Genomic DNA, 14,253 nt, shown 5'->3' on the forward strand with positions numbered 1-14,253 from the left:
CAGCAATTTATTTTAAAAAGGCACTCTCCCCCCACCTCAATACTAGATGACAGTCAAATATAAGGATGAACCAGGAAGGTCACCTTTTGCAGGAAGAAGCAGATTCCTGGAACCAGTAAAACTGATAGAATTATTTCACCATTCCCAAATTTGATAAAAAACCTACCAAGTTTTGCCTAAGCTCACTGTATGCAGAGCTCTGTGACACATTGTAACTGGAAGTTACTGAAAAGATCTTTGTAGTGAATATTAAGTAATAAAGAACAGCATTCAAATTCAGCTCACTTTTTCAGTTTTCAAATCTGCAGATTTAAAGCACCCTAACTGTATTTTTTCAGTAATAATTCAATAATTTTATTACTAGCTGAGACTTTCAAAAGTGCCACTGACAAGATGGATTTTTTCAGCGCATTAAAAAACCCAAAATGTAGCAAAGCTAAAATTAAACCAACTGGTCTCTTACTAACAGAGGAAAAAGCTCAGAGTAACCATTCACTTGTTAGGGAACACAGAAATGCCTGACTCAGGGGATTAAGCAGACCTGCTCACACCAGGATTTTTACTGTATAAAAACCATGATCTTTTGGTTAGTGTGCATTCCATTTTTAATACATTACCACCTGAAACCTTACCTTTTTTGTTCAAAGAATGCCTGTGTTCATACGTTCACAATAACAGAACTTTGCAACGCTGTCTGTTGCAGACAATCCTTGCTCATTCACCTGTATCTATATGAGTGCCTCCATCTCAGGGTTCATTAACGGTCTAAAGACACAGCTGGAGACCTACACAGAGATCGTTCCTTCCACCAAACCCTGTGAGAATGAGCACCACGTGCAGGTGGTCAAACAGCATCACACATTGGTATGTTACACAATTGTTGGAATTTCTTACTGATCACCTCAAAGGAGGGTATTTAAAGGTCTGTCTGTAATTAGACAAGAGCTCAGACATCATGCTATTACAGATTTAAAACCCAGATACGGATCTAGCTCCTCTTTTCATTTGTTTTAATGCCCAAGTTCATATTATCAGTAACAGGTGACTAATGTAGGCTAATCTCCTCTAGAAATTGCTAAAACATACTACAGAGCAGGATTCTAACTTGGCACTCAATGACAACCTTATCAGAAGGACTCTGTACAAAAGAAACCATCACAAGTAAGTCAGTGTTTAAGGAATTTTTATTAAACCAAGAATTTTATAATCCAAATTATGTTTCTTTGCTCAGCTATCAATTCTCACTGTCAACTAAAACAGTGGTGATATTCTGAGCTTTTCCACAGTAAAGAATTACAAAATTAAAGAAAGGAATGCTTTAAATTTTTTTTACTGTGCTGAAAATTCTTTTCCCCCGGGTTTATAAAACATTAATTTGTATTTTTTATTTTACTATTTTTTTTTAAATTTTAAATCGATAAGTAATCTAGGACTAGCACTTGTTTTGCTAGCCCCGGCGTTGCTCTGTACATAAGCTTCAACGTTTCCTTTCCTTTTTTTATTTATTTTATATTTTGCAATGTTTTTCTCAATATTTAATAGTTTTTCCATGTTTAGATTTTTTTTTCTTCGGTGAAGCGAAGTTCTAGATTGTAGTCCCGGATCTTTCTGCAAACAAGAAGAATGTTGTTAGGTTTTAAAATTAAAGCAGCACCTTATGTTTTCTGACATGCTTTCTGCACCTGTAAGCCCAACAGCACTTTGGGCTTTCACGGTATCAATTGTACCAAAGTTCTTCACAAGCAGTGTATCAGGCATTCCCCACACTTTTTAGAGATATGGAAGTATCCCAAGCATGTGATACTTGGTAAGACAAAACTGAGTCTAGAACTAAGCAGCACTCTGCACAGCAGGCCTTGGGCAATGGCCACACACAATCCTTGTTACTGTAACTAACTTGTATAGAGAATAGACTCTTATATCATACTCCACAACATTTTTGTCCTTTCAAAATTGTAAAGATACCACCTTTTGCCTCTTCCTGTCATGCAAAATTAAGATGCTATCCCCACATAAGGGAATAAATAAAATCAGTATTTTAATTGACATTAAAGTTAAATTCATCAAAAAATGAAGTCAAGACAATATGCAGCTTAGTTTTTAATTACTGTGTAATTTTAGATTTTGGCAAGTATATACAAATTATAGTTTAAATAAGCTATTCAATTTCTAAGGAAAAATAGGGTTGGAGTATCCTTTTAAGCTGACTTCAATTCTACAAGTTCCTCTTGAATGACAGCATGAACAGCAGTATTTGACAGAACTGCCCATTTTTGCATGTATGCCTAAAACTAATTTTAGCTAAATATGCTGTTAAAAACAATGCTTTAATTGCAGTTAAATATGCAAACCAAAATGTCAGTAGCATTTGCTAACCAAGAGCTACAGAACTGGATGACAGGCTTGAACACAAAATTTGTTTACAACTGTGACCACAGCTGCTACTTTCTGTGGCTGCAAATGATACAGAGCCTGGAAGCATGCTGCTTACAAGGCCATGGACTAAAGACTATTGTCCCAGTCAACCCATAAAACTACATTGCTCAGAAAACTTACTTATTAAACACTTGGAACCCCAGTGGGATTATTAACTGCCTTTTGAGCAGCCTCTTTAGCTTGGTGGGCTTGTAGTACGGCTACAGCTTCATCAACCTGTTAAGTGAAAAAGAAAAATTAATACAGGGAAGCTTAGTAATTTCTGTATATTTAAGTTAATAAAACAGTTTAAATTATACATACAAACAATGCCTGCACTGTTAAAAAGGATTAGCACGAACTGGAACTGTAATGTTCTGAAAGAGGGTATTCTAACTTCTCGCCCTGGGCCACTGTTGCATTGCTGCTACTCCACTGTGCCAGCATAAGCACCTGCTAAATCAGTGTAGACTTCATTGCCAATAAAACTAGTGTAAGGCAAAAGTCCACCTACCTTCGAACGAAGAGACTCAGGAGACTCGAGCATGTGGAGGAGTTCAGAGTTGTCAATCTCCAACAACATACCAGTGATCTTACCCGCCAGAGTAGGGTGCATGCTTTGAATGAGAGGAAATAGACGTTCACCTAGAGAGAAAAAAGTTAATCAGAGTGACAAATCTCATTGGATACACACAGCCTAGATTTAAGGGAAAAGGGAAACAAACACCCTGTTCTACTGCTAAAACTATTTATTCTGCATTTTAAGATTCAAAAAAGAGTACTTTGACTGTCCTGCTACAAGGCACAGAGATATCATGTACGTACCTAACATCTGCTTTTGTTCTTGCGGAGGGGCAGAAGCCAACATGGAAGCAGTCAAGGGTTCCTGACCTTGCACATGGACAGCAGGCTGCAAATTCATTTAACACCATTTCAAAATTAAATTCTAATTCATAATTAGGTGCAGCTTCAAATACCTAATGTTTCACAACTTAGCATAAACAATGCCAACACTGTCAGAAACATGGAAGAAATTACAACCAAGTCAGTTTAACCAAATAGCACTGGTTAGAGCTGAGTGATGCTGGAGATTAGTATCAACTGCTCCACTGTGGAGCAAACACAAGGAAAATTCAGGCTAAGGTATCGAGCAACTGGAAAATATGAAGTAACAGGATTATATCCTGCCCCAGGTGAACTTGAGATATACTTGAAACCCCAAGGCTATAGCTCTGCTGCCATAATGCAGAGCCTGAATTCTAGAATAACAAAGACAACTCTTAATCATAAGCCCCCCCTCCTTCCTCTGCAAAAAACACCAAGAAAAGCATGGACCGGTTCTTAAAATTACATACCTGCTGCATAGCAACCTGTGGCTGTGTATTAAGATGCTGTTGAGGATTACGAACACCTGCAGCATATTTGTATTGTGGTACTGTGCGTACAGCAGGAGTAGCTGCAGTAGCTGCTGCTGCAGGACGTGGACCCATCGTTTGTGTTGATGTATTAGCTGAAAAAAACAATATAATTCCATATGTGAATAATTCAATTTTTTATTTAGCTTACACTGTACAAGTTGAAAAAAAAAAAAAAAAAAACAAACAACAAATCAACCCAAACTGAATACCTGAATACCTGATTTAGGTATTGTATTATAGATTCATCTCAGTAGTATTGTCAACTGTCACATCACTGAACATATCTGAAGGTTCAAAGCTCGAAGTTTACTGGATGTTACTTTCCAGACCCTTCACTCACTAATTGCTTTTCTTACATGCTATTGAAAGATCCCTGAGAAAACATTCACTTTGGTTGAGTATTAATTTAAGTTCATTCTAACCTCAAAGGACATTTGATTTCTTGAGCACATTATATAAACAGTCACCCTAAAATAGATACTTTCATGAAGTAGGTAGCTAAAAAATACTACTGCCTAATACATTCCAAGAAAATTAAGACTCCATTACAACCAATTCTGGTTCATTCAGTGATGTGCAGATTCTGCATACATGACACAGGCCCACAGTATCCTATGACAAAATAATAAGAGCTAAAATGTATCATCTCAGTGTTTCTACATGCAACCTATTATTACAATTGCCACAATGATGTTTAGAAATGGCAGCAGCTGTCATACAGTATTATTAAAGCGCACACTAAAAGAAGAAATGCTTCACGCTAAAGAGACAGGACCACAGCAGGAGTCTTTGCTGGGACAATATTTGAAACCACTACTAGAAGGTGATACTAGTTTATTCATTTAGTAAGAGCCAGAAAAGGAGGGAAGTGTTACCACACGTGGTGTTGAACTTACGAATGCTCTTGAGAGATCATTCTGAATCAGCAAAATTAAAAAAGAAGTCTAATACTCAAAGTTTGCATAAATCAAACTCACCAACACGTTGTGTTGACATGACTCGTGGAACTTGTGAAGAAGCCGGTCTCATGGTACTAAATGGTGGTCTGGGTGCTGCTGGGCGGATAGCACCAGGCATGTTTTGGAATGCTGTGGGTTAGAAAAAATAGATATTGCATTACATGCCGAAACACTGAATGTTGAGAAGAGTTCAGAAGTAGCACCACTAACATGACAAAGACTGTTATTCTAATGCTGTGTATTTAGAAGCACAAAGCTAAACGTTATAGAGTTTCCCCACTATCACTGGAAAGAGGTAAAGTGACTTACGATGAGGTCTGGCACCCTGAGCAGTCCAGCGAGGACTAGGTCTAGCAAGTTGAGCAAGCTGATTAGTAGGATAGTACGCAGCACGGTTCTGAGTCTGTCAAATATAAAAACAGTGTGCAACTTTGTTATCTTTGAAGGGCTTGTTGCACAGCACATCACCTTTCTGCTCTGAAATCATGGACACATGCTAATACTTATATTTACTGTTAAACCAAACAGATTTTATACACAGTACAAAAATTCAGTTACTCATCCCTGCACGTACCTGTGGGATAGCTGCCATGAAGTAACCTGAAGGAGGCGCTGGCTGGTAGGGGTTGATTACAGGATTAGGTACTGCTCTTACACTTGCCATTCTCTGCATATACTGGTTGGTGAGATGAGCTTGGCGCTCTTCTTTACGCTGGGCTAGAGCTACATATAATGGTTTAGTAGCCACAATTCTACCGTTCATTTCTGTGACAGCTTTGGTGGCTTCTTCTGGTGATGAAAAGCATACAAATCCAAATCCTTTGCTGCGGCCACCTTCCATCATGACCTGGCAATATAAAATTTAGTTTTAAGACGAGAGAATGTTGTATCTACCCCTACCCAACTTGTATGAGTTTCTTCTTTCAGCTTACTAGAAGTGAGACCACAGATTTGTTTTATTGAATTGATTTATAAAAAGGAATATGGTTGCTTAATAGCTAATTGTTCACTGAATACAGATGAAAACCTCAGTGAAGCAATAATGAGCAAGTTATTGCACTGAAAAGATGTCTGTTCATTTTCAGAGAAAGGACGAGCACAATCTATAAACTTTACCTTTGCACTAGTGATTGTACCAAATGGGGAGAATTCTTTTCGAAGACGTTCATCATCAATCCCATCATCAAGATTTTTCACATAAAGGTTTACACCCTAAAACAAAAGCAAGTTATTTTTGAAAGCAAATGGTCCATGTAAATCTAAAAATATCATAGATTAAAGTTAGTCCTCTTGAATTAAAACAAACCTGGTATCTGGTGATCCTGTCCTGCTTCATTTGTTCAAACTTGCGCTTCAGCTCCGTCTGTCTTTCCACCTTTTTCTGAGCCCGGCCAACATAGATTTGTTTCCCATTGAGCTCTTTCCCATTCATTTCATCTACAGCCTTCATTAACAAAAAAGAGGTTAGCAGTGCTTTGTATTACAGTGTTTTTCAGACATTAAAACAAAAAAAAGTAATTACAAGGTAAAAAGTTACATAAGGATTGCAGAAAAAGGGCCAATCCATCTAAGATATGACTAGCTGAAACAAAATAACCCAAGATTTCCCTGCTTAAAGTAAAATGCAAATTGCTTTCTGAGTGTGCTTCTGTCCAGTTAAAGAAAAGTCATAAGGGATGCAAAAAAAATTTTTTATATGAAGTTGGAAAAAATAATATAAAAAAATCAAGTCACACAATGAAGAACTATTTATTCAGCCTTATCTTGCGAAAGGCAAAGGAAATTACATTGAAAAGCTCTAATTCACACTTCTGATTTTAAAAAAGTAACATGTGAAACTGTAGTATCTACCAGGTTTTCCTTAGTCTATGTTAAGCTCAGCTGGCACATTTGGCTTTTTTTTCTTTTTCATTTTTAATCTTTTATTAAGGAGTATTTAAAGAGTACGAAAATACGAACTTTCTTCCCTTTACACTCTTTTGAGTTACAACTATCAAGATGGGAGAACTCTGGCACAGATTTATTCAATTAATGTAAAACCAGAAGTCACCTGTTTATTGTATACCTTCATAATCAAAGCCATTAAAAACATATCAACTGAGATATTAGAATTTTATGTTATTTAAAACATTCTACCTGTGGATTCTGACTACTGGAAGAGAAACAATTCATCAATGAATGTATGCAAGACTGAACAATGTAGATTTAAGACAGGGTTTGTTCTAATCTCTTGCTCGTACACTTGCACTACTGACAAATCACAGTAATGCCCTTTGAAAAGCAAACTTCATTTGTTGCCCTGATTTGTTCTGTGCTGAGTTTTCTCCTGATGCTATGTCCCTACTGCCACAGGCAACTGACACATCAAAGCAACCCGCTTGCACAGAATTAAGTTACGCAGAATACTGGCATGTTACAAACATGTACATGAATTAAAAGGACCCTATTCCAAAGTTACTCTTCAGAGTAAAAGCAACATCACAGGGCTCTATGACTATTTTCTCATAGCTGTGCCAAACATGCTTCATAAAACTAATAGCTTTCCTGAAGTTTGAAAACACAATCCTTTCTGCCTTGCACAAATGCCTTGTGCAACCAAATGGGGTCCAATGGTTCACTGGGGTTTTGCAGGGATACAATAATTTATGATGCTTGTATGTTGCCCAGCATGAGGGAGTCTAAATCTCACTGAGACCTTTAAGCCCAACTAGAACAGGTTATTAAATAATCAAGATGCCCTATTTCTACACCAGTTCCAGCTGTCTCAGAGTATCTTACTGTAACAGGCTCCTCAAATCAACTGACATTTGCTCATAAGAAAGCATTTTAACTGACAGAAACTACACTAAGTCATTTAGGAAGCTGACACCTGGTTTTACAGTGTCTTTGACCAACTAAAAACCCTTAATGAATCCAGAAGACTTCAAATCAATCAACAAAATACATTGTTTGGGTCTCAGTTATAGAATTCCTAAAATGAAGTCCAAAAGCTTACTTTTTGGGCATCTTCATGTCTTTCAAAACTAACGAAGCCAAAGCCTTTGGATTTTCCACTCTCATCGGTCATAACTTTCACACTTAGGGCAGGACCTAAAAAAAGAATGAAATACTTATGCTTCGTATACAGAGTGCATTCTCTTCGCATTTTGAACACCCTGTTTAGAAGCTTATTTCTATTTATGTTTATAAATATGTAGTTTGTTTCACTTGTATTACAAAGGACTTATGCACCAATAATAATATCTAAACATCACACAATAATATAAAAGTGCTGGTTTGCCCTGATGCCAAACTCCAGCCATTAGGGCTGAAGTCTGCCATTCTGACTTTCTTTCCTAGTTGTATTTTCAACCAAAATGGGGCAGGAATTTCACTTCAAAGTTAATTAAATAAATTTTTTTCATTAAAAATTACAACATTTAAAAAGCATTAGTGCTTCCATACTCTGAAACAGGTACTGAAAGGTGGAGAAGAGGCCTTTCTGTTACGTATATGCATTTATACATTTATCCTGGTGAAAGGCCATCCCAGCTCAGCAATTCCAAACCTTTGAAAAACTGTAGTTCATAGACTCAACTGAGACAGATATTAGCAGCTAAATTCGCTACCACTTCAACCACAGACACTTCAACAGTGGAAAGGAATTTCCTGTAAATGCTGTTTAGGGCTGCTATAGAATATCTCATATACCAGGCTTTGTCTTGCTTTACACAGTATCCACTGGAGAACAGCAAAAGCATGAAGGAAAGAAAATACAACAAAAATCTGAGGCTGAAAATAAAACAGATGTGCCCTACAAACCAGTATAACAATCTGTAACTGAACTGAGTTTGCTGTTTCCTATTGTGAGGGTGACACATCATATACATTACTAGATCATGATCATACACCTGCCCCGTGCATAACTGAGGCTCAAGACAGAACCACACAGCTTGCCAACAGAAAAATTCTTTATAATTTCATATTAGATAAACCACAACAATGCAACTGAATAATGAAAGCAGAGACGCCCTGAGTACACGTAAGTCTGCAGGTCAATGAAAGCAATAGCAAATTCATTTGTCATGTATCCTGTAGGGAATTCATAACATCAATCTGTACTAAATGTGAAAACAATTCTACTTTCAACTTGAAAATCTTGCCAAAACCCATTCAAAAGACTATTCAGACCCATTATTTTCAGATTATCAGAAACAACTCTGGTAGCAGGATTATATATGCTATTCTGGCTATTTAAAATTCTGCAGTGGATATTACAGCACTTTGAATCTGACACTAGAATTAGGTACCAACTTTTCAGTGCCTTTTTTTTTGTTTTTTAAATCAAAATCAGGCAGACAGCTGATTCCTTGTTATTATAAGGCACTCTACAGATAAGATATAAGAAGTGAGCTGAAGTTCCCTCATGTTCATATAAACTTAAAGCTTAAGACATTACCAAACTTGCCAAAGAGTTCCTTAAGTCTCTCATCATCCATGTCTTCTCCAAAATTCTTGATGTAAACATTGGTGAATTCTTTTGCTCTGGCTCCAAGCTCTGCCTCACGTTCCTTGCGGGATTTAAACCTTCCAACAAATCTAGTTGCATGAGAACAGAACAGTGTAGGTTAAAGCAAGTCTGTCAATGTTCAAAAATTTACTGTAATCCTCTGGCATCATATTTTATTCTTAATTATTCTTAATGAGACTTAATCAAATCAGTCTTGTTGTTCATTATAGACACAAGATTGTTCACTCCTATAAAACAGCCTTTGACAACAGGAGCTGGACAACAGGAAAGAGTACTAGGTAAAGTGGCTAAGCAGGAATTCTAGGTATCAGCGTAATCCCTCTGCTATACGAAAGACTTGGCAGCCTTAGAGCAGTTACTGTTCTCCAATCCAGCTTTTAATCCAGCAAGGGATATTTAACTAACGTCTCCACTCCCTTTACACACCTTTCCAGCCTATACCCAAGCAAGACTTTTATTTGTTTTGTTTAAAATAGGCATGGAGAAACAATAGTTCAACTTGTTCTTTAGTCAAATACCATTGCAAATTGGCTGGGAACACCAAAGTTCAGTTCCTACCGCCAGAGAAAGAACAGAAGCTGAACGCTGCAACCTGAGGAACTGCTCTAGGACAGACATTACCTGGCTAACATCAATTTCTGGTTGTGGTAGACTTTTGGTCTCAAATTTTATTGTATTGTCCAACTTTACAGTTCCAAATTTGACAAATCCAATACAGTAATTCAACACTTTCTTAAATTTTTACTTCACCCAATTTATAGTAGGTATAGTAGAACGGTAACAATGTAGTGCAATGTGTTCAGCAGATTTTGATAGTGAGTGAAGTACATTTATTCACTTTCAAAAGCCTAGCTGGAATAGAAATTCCAAGCAAAATTAATTCTCATTTTACCAAAGTTTACCTAAATCGTGTGCTTTTATGACTACACGCTGACCTTTTTTACTAATTTAAAAAGGTTGTGTAAGGATGGAAGCTGAGTAAAAACATCCATAGTATGCCAGTCAAGCACAGGACAAGCAGGAAAACACATGTCAAAAAATATGTGTTCTCCCTGGATGTGGTTTGATCCATCCATTTCCACGTGGAAAAAAAAAATCCATGCTGGTAAGCTGATGCTGATTTCTGTTATTCTCTTGTCAAACCCTCTCAAGTATTTACAAAGCTGTTCTTTTGCAACTATACCAAATACCATAACAATCCCTTAGGCATCCCCCTTCTGCCCCCACCTCAAGCCTAGATATCACTAACCAGGTAGGCCAAATTAACTTTTCTACAGTACAGAACAGCGATAATGTTTTAAACATGTTTCTGGAAGTTTTATTTTCTACTCCTATTTCCTACATATGCCTATTAACAGACATTCACAGGAAAACACGAGCATAATCCGACTGCTATTCAGACCAGGTAGCCAAATTAACTTTTTTTCTACAGTACAGAACAGCGATAATGTTTTAAACATGTTTCTGGAAGTTTTATTTTCTACTCCTATTTCCTACATATGCCTATTAACAGACATTCACAGGAAAACACGAGCATAATCCGACTGCTATTCAGGACCGAGTAACCCTAGAGCTTTAAGTTTCATCCAAAATATGGATAACGTACTATCTCACAACTCTTATAAAGGGAGTATTATTCAGAATACCTGATGGATTGTACTTTATCTCAGACCAGTAAGATCAGAAAAACAGAGAAATTCCCAAATCCTCATTACATCATTGGCTTGTAAGACAACTAATACAGGAATTTTTTCCCTAGAGTCCATTATTAGCATTTTCTGAACTTAACCTGCCTTTAAAATAGGCAGATGATACAATTCACAGTATTCCTAGCACCAAAATTCTAAATCCTCTTTAAATTTAGAAATGTTTAGAACAACCTGCCTTTCCTACATAAGCTTCAAGTATTTGTCCACAGTAAAATGAATTTCAGTCTGTTGATCCCCAACTATGCATTTATATACTTACACTTTGCGGTCATTAAGCAGCATACCATTCATTTTTTCAATAGCTCTTTCTGCAGCCTCTTGTGTCTCAAAATGTACAAATCCATAACCCTTGGATCCATTTTCATCACATACCACCTATTAAAGAAAAACCTTGTTGTAATACCCATGGAATGTTTCCAGCATAAATTGAGGGGTTTTTTATGTCAAACCATTAAACACACCAATAATTTTCCACTAACCTTACAAGACAGGATGTTTCCAAAAGCAGAAAATGTGTCATACAAAGCTTTGTTATCAATTGATTTGTCCAAGTTTTTGATGAAGATGTTTCCTACACCGCTTTTGCGTAGAGACGGATCGCGCTGAGACCACATGATGCGCACTGGTTTGCCTTTAATGACATCAAAGTTCATGGTATCCAAAGCTCGTTCAGCTGGAAAAACATCACAGAATTAGTACGAAACTCTAAAGTTATCTTAATAAGCACACAAATAGCATGTGAAGTACAATTATTCATAATTTTTTTACTATTTTAAGTCCAGCCCCATCAACAAGATGCAAACCAAACCCCACTCTGTTTTATGCAAGTGAAAACTGGCAAAAACTGCTCAGCAAAAGCTGCACAAGCCAGCTGAACAAGCTGTAGAAATCCCAGTAGCCTAAACGATTGGACCCCACTATGAAAAAACGGTATGGTGAGAGGAGAAAATGTATCAAGTGATGGCAGTTATGACCTATTCCACAGGAGAAAAAGTTCTAACAGTTGTGCCAATCAGCTGGCCACTCCCACATCACGTAGGTGTATCAATAAAAATGCCTTTAGGACTACAGCTTGTGCCTGTAGGAGGGCTCTTGCAAACATGAACATCCATACTCCTACATCACCAATACCCCTTAACTGACAAAATTTCTTTGCTAGGTGGAGTTCAGGCCTGGTTCAGGCAGCTGTTCCACACAGCTCCTCGGTGACAAAATAAGACCTGTGATGAACTTCCAGGCAAGGGACAGTTCAAAGAGACTTAAAAACTAGCACTTACTTAATTTGGAAAATCTGAAATTATACATCTATATATATTAAAAGCTCATGATGAAATACGGCACACAAGGTCAATGAAAGAGCAAGCATTAAAACAGCAAAATGAAGTAGCATAAACCAGGTTTTGTTACTCCAGTGGAGCAGTTTTTCCAGAAAAACTCCATAACTAACTTTTCAAAGCCTGAATTTAAGATCTCTGTGTATTTAGATAGGGAAGGATCAAGACTTCCTCAGTTTTCACATGTCCCTTCAAAGCAACAAGACATGTCTGTGATGTTTCAAGTCAACAAGGTATTTAAAGAAGAAAGAGCAGCAGTTCTCAACTATGGCAGACATATTTTATCACCTACATTCGCTCCTTTTCATCATCACTCCTGTGTGTCTGAAGGAACACTGAAAAACATCCCAGGAAATAGCTGAGGTCACACCCATTGGTTCTAACTCAAGTCACTGCAGTTTGCATACAGCAGAGTAGTGTGATGGTAACAAGACTGAAATCAGTTTAGTATTAGCTTAAAAACAGTAACCATGCCAGTTAATTGCTTTTCTTAGAGAAGGACCAAGGGCCAATCACATTGTGAAAATCTGTCTTTCATGGTTTGTTCTTTAAGTGCTGCTTTTATCTTTAGCTATGTTGTTGGATATCATGGCCAAAGAAAACTTGCAATCAGCCTCTTGTTCAGCTGGTATGTCATGTTTTACATCCTTTCTTGACATGTTTTCAGATTACAAGTGAAGTTGGATTCTATTCCCTGAAAGATATCTGTAGAAGTTAACGAGACAGACATCTAACATTTTCTTGTACAAAAAAATAACCTATTAATACTATTACCATATTCACATGACAGTAGCAAGTCAACAACTTATTTAAGGTGAAGCCACAAAAATATAAGGATTGCATGTCTTATTTTAAATAAGTTAACAAAGCTTTCACAAACTGTAGTGTAAATTAAGCAGGAGATAAAAGACAATCTAGATAATGACAATGCGAAATAAAAAACATTGGAAGGCTTTACATTACAAAAAAAAAAAAAAGGCCAAAAAAATAAGAACTGTGGATATCAGACTTGCCACAGTAGAAACATCTAATGCTTCAGTATTGCCCTGGAAGTCATTAGAATTATTCCTGCCAGCACCAGCAAAAGTGCCAGCAACAAACAGTTCATTATTTCCAGAAGTAGTAACAGGGCTTCCTTTACTAGAAACGAGGCTTTTTCTAATTCACACTAATTGCTTCTAGAATAATTGTGACACTCCTCAAAAATGGGTGTTCCTGGACACACTTCCCAAACATGACTCACAGAGGGTCCACGTTAGCCTTCGCTAATAGTGAGCATGTATCTCAGACCAACACAATTTCTCCATAAAGACAAAGCACGGAAACCCTCAACAGCCCTCCTCATCTCTTCTGTGTAGCAGAAGTACAAAAAATTTAAAGATTTCTGCTTAACCAACACCACACTGCAATTCCACTATAGAATGTAAAACAATACTAGAAGACATCTGAAACCAGGTATAAACTGCTCTCAGTAAAATTCACAATGAGTAGAACTGGCTTACTTTCATCCCATTTCAGCCATAAAAGGCTGCGCACTAGTTTGCAGGAGGCCATTCCATTTTGTTACCAAGCGGACACACCTACCCACACTGTACTTTTGCTGATTCTGCTGGAGCTCCTGTTGAATGAGTCACCAGTTCCCATTTTAGTCACGAGCAACTGGACAGTCCACTTTAGTAACGATTTCAAAATCACACAGAATATACACTTAATGCTAACCTCTACTGAACATAACACAGCAACAGCTGTAACACAGTAAACCTCTGTAAATATAACCAAAAATCAGATTTCAAAAACTCTGAAGGGAGAAGTGCAGTTTCAGATTACTCAAAGAATATTTCTAATTTAGTGATTAAGCAAGATTGCCTGGGTTTTACTCTGGACTATGACTCAAATTCAGAAAAGTCA

At 37.2% G+C, this 14,253-nt stretch overlaps 1 protein-coding gene across 1 annotated transcript; it reads right to left on the reverse strand.

Annotated features, from left to right (window-relative positions):
- Positions 1-1,166: 1,166 nt before the first annotated feature.
- Positions 1,167-11,679, reverse strand: PABPC1 (poly(A) binding protein, cytoplasmic 1). The gene is made up of 14 exons (XM_010086183.1): positions 11,491-11,679; positions 11,271-11,386; positions 9,231-9,370; positions 7,788-7,882; positions 6,099-6,236; positions 5,909-6,004; positions 5,367-5,639; positions 5,102-5,195; positions 4,811-4,921; positions 3,771-3,925; positions 3,241-3,325; positions 2,930-3,060; positions 2,557-2,652; positions 1,167-1,608 (listed from the first exon to the last, which is right to left on the reverse strand). The coding sequence occupies exons 1-13, from the start codon at positions 11,662-11,664 to the stop codon at positions 2,560-2,562; spliced, it is 1,701 nt and encodes a 566-aa protein (XP_010084485.1). The 5' UTR covers positions 11,665-11,679; the 3' UTR covers positions 1,167-1,608; positions 2,557-2,559.
- Positions 11,680-14,253: the final 2,574 nt, after the last annotated feature.

This window comes from Pterocles gutturalis, unplaced genomic scaffold, assembly GCF_000699245.1.
Source record: "Pterocles gutturalis isolate BGI_N339 unplaced genomic scaffold, ASM69924v1 scaffold51676, whole genome shotgun sequence".
In the NCBI taxonomy this organism is placed as follows: domain Eukaryota; kingdom Metazoa; phylum Chordata; class Aves; order Pterocliformes; family Pteroclidae; genus Pterocles; species Pterocles gutturalis.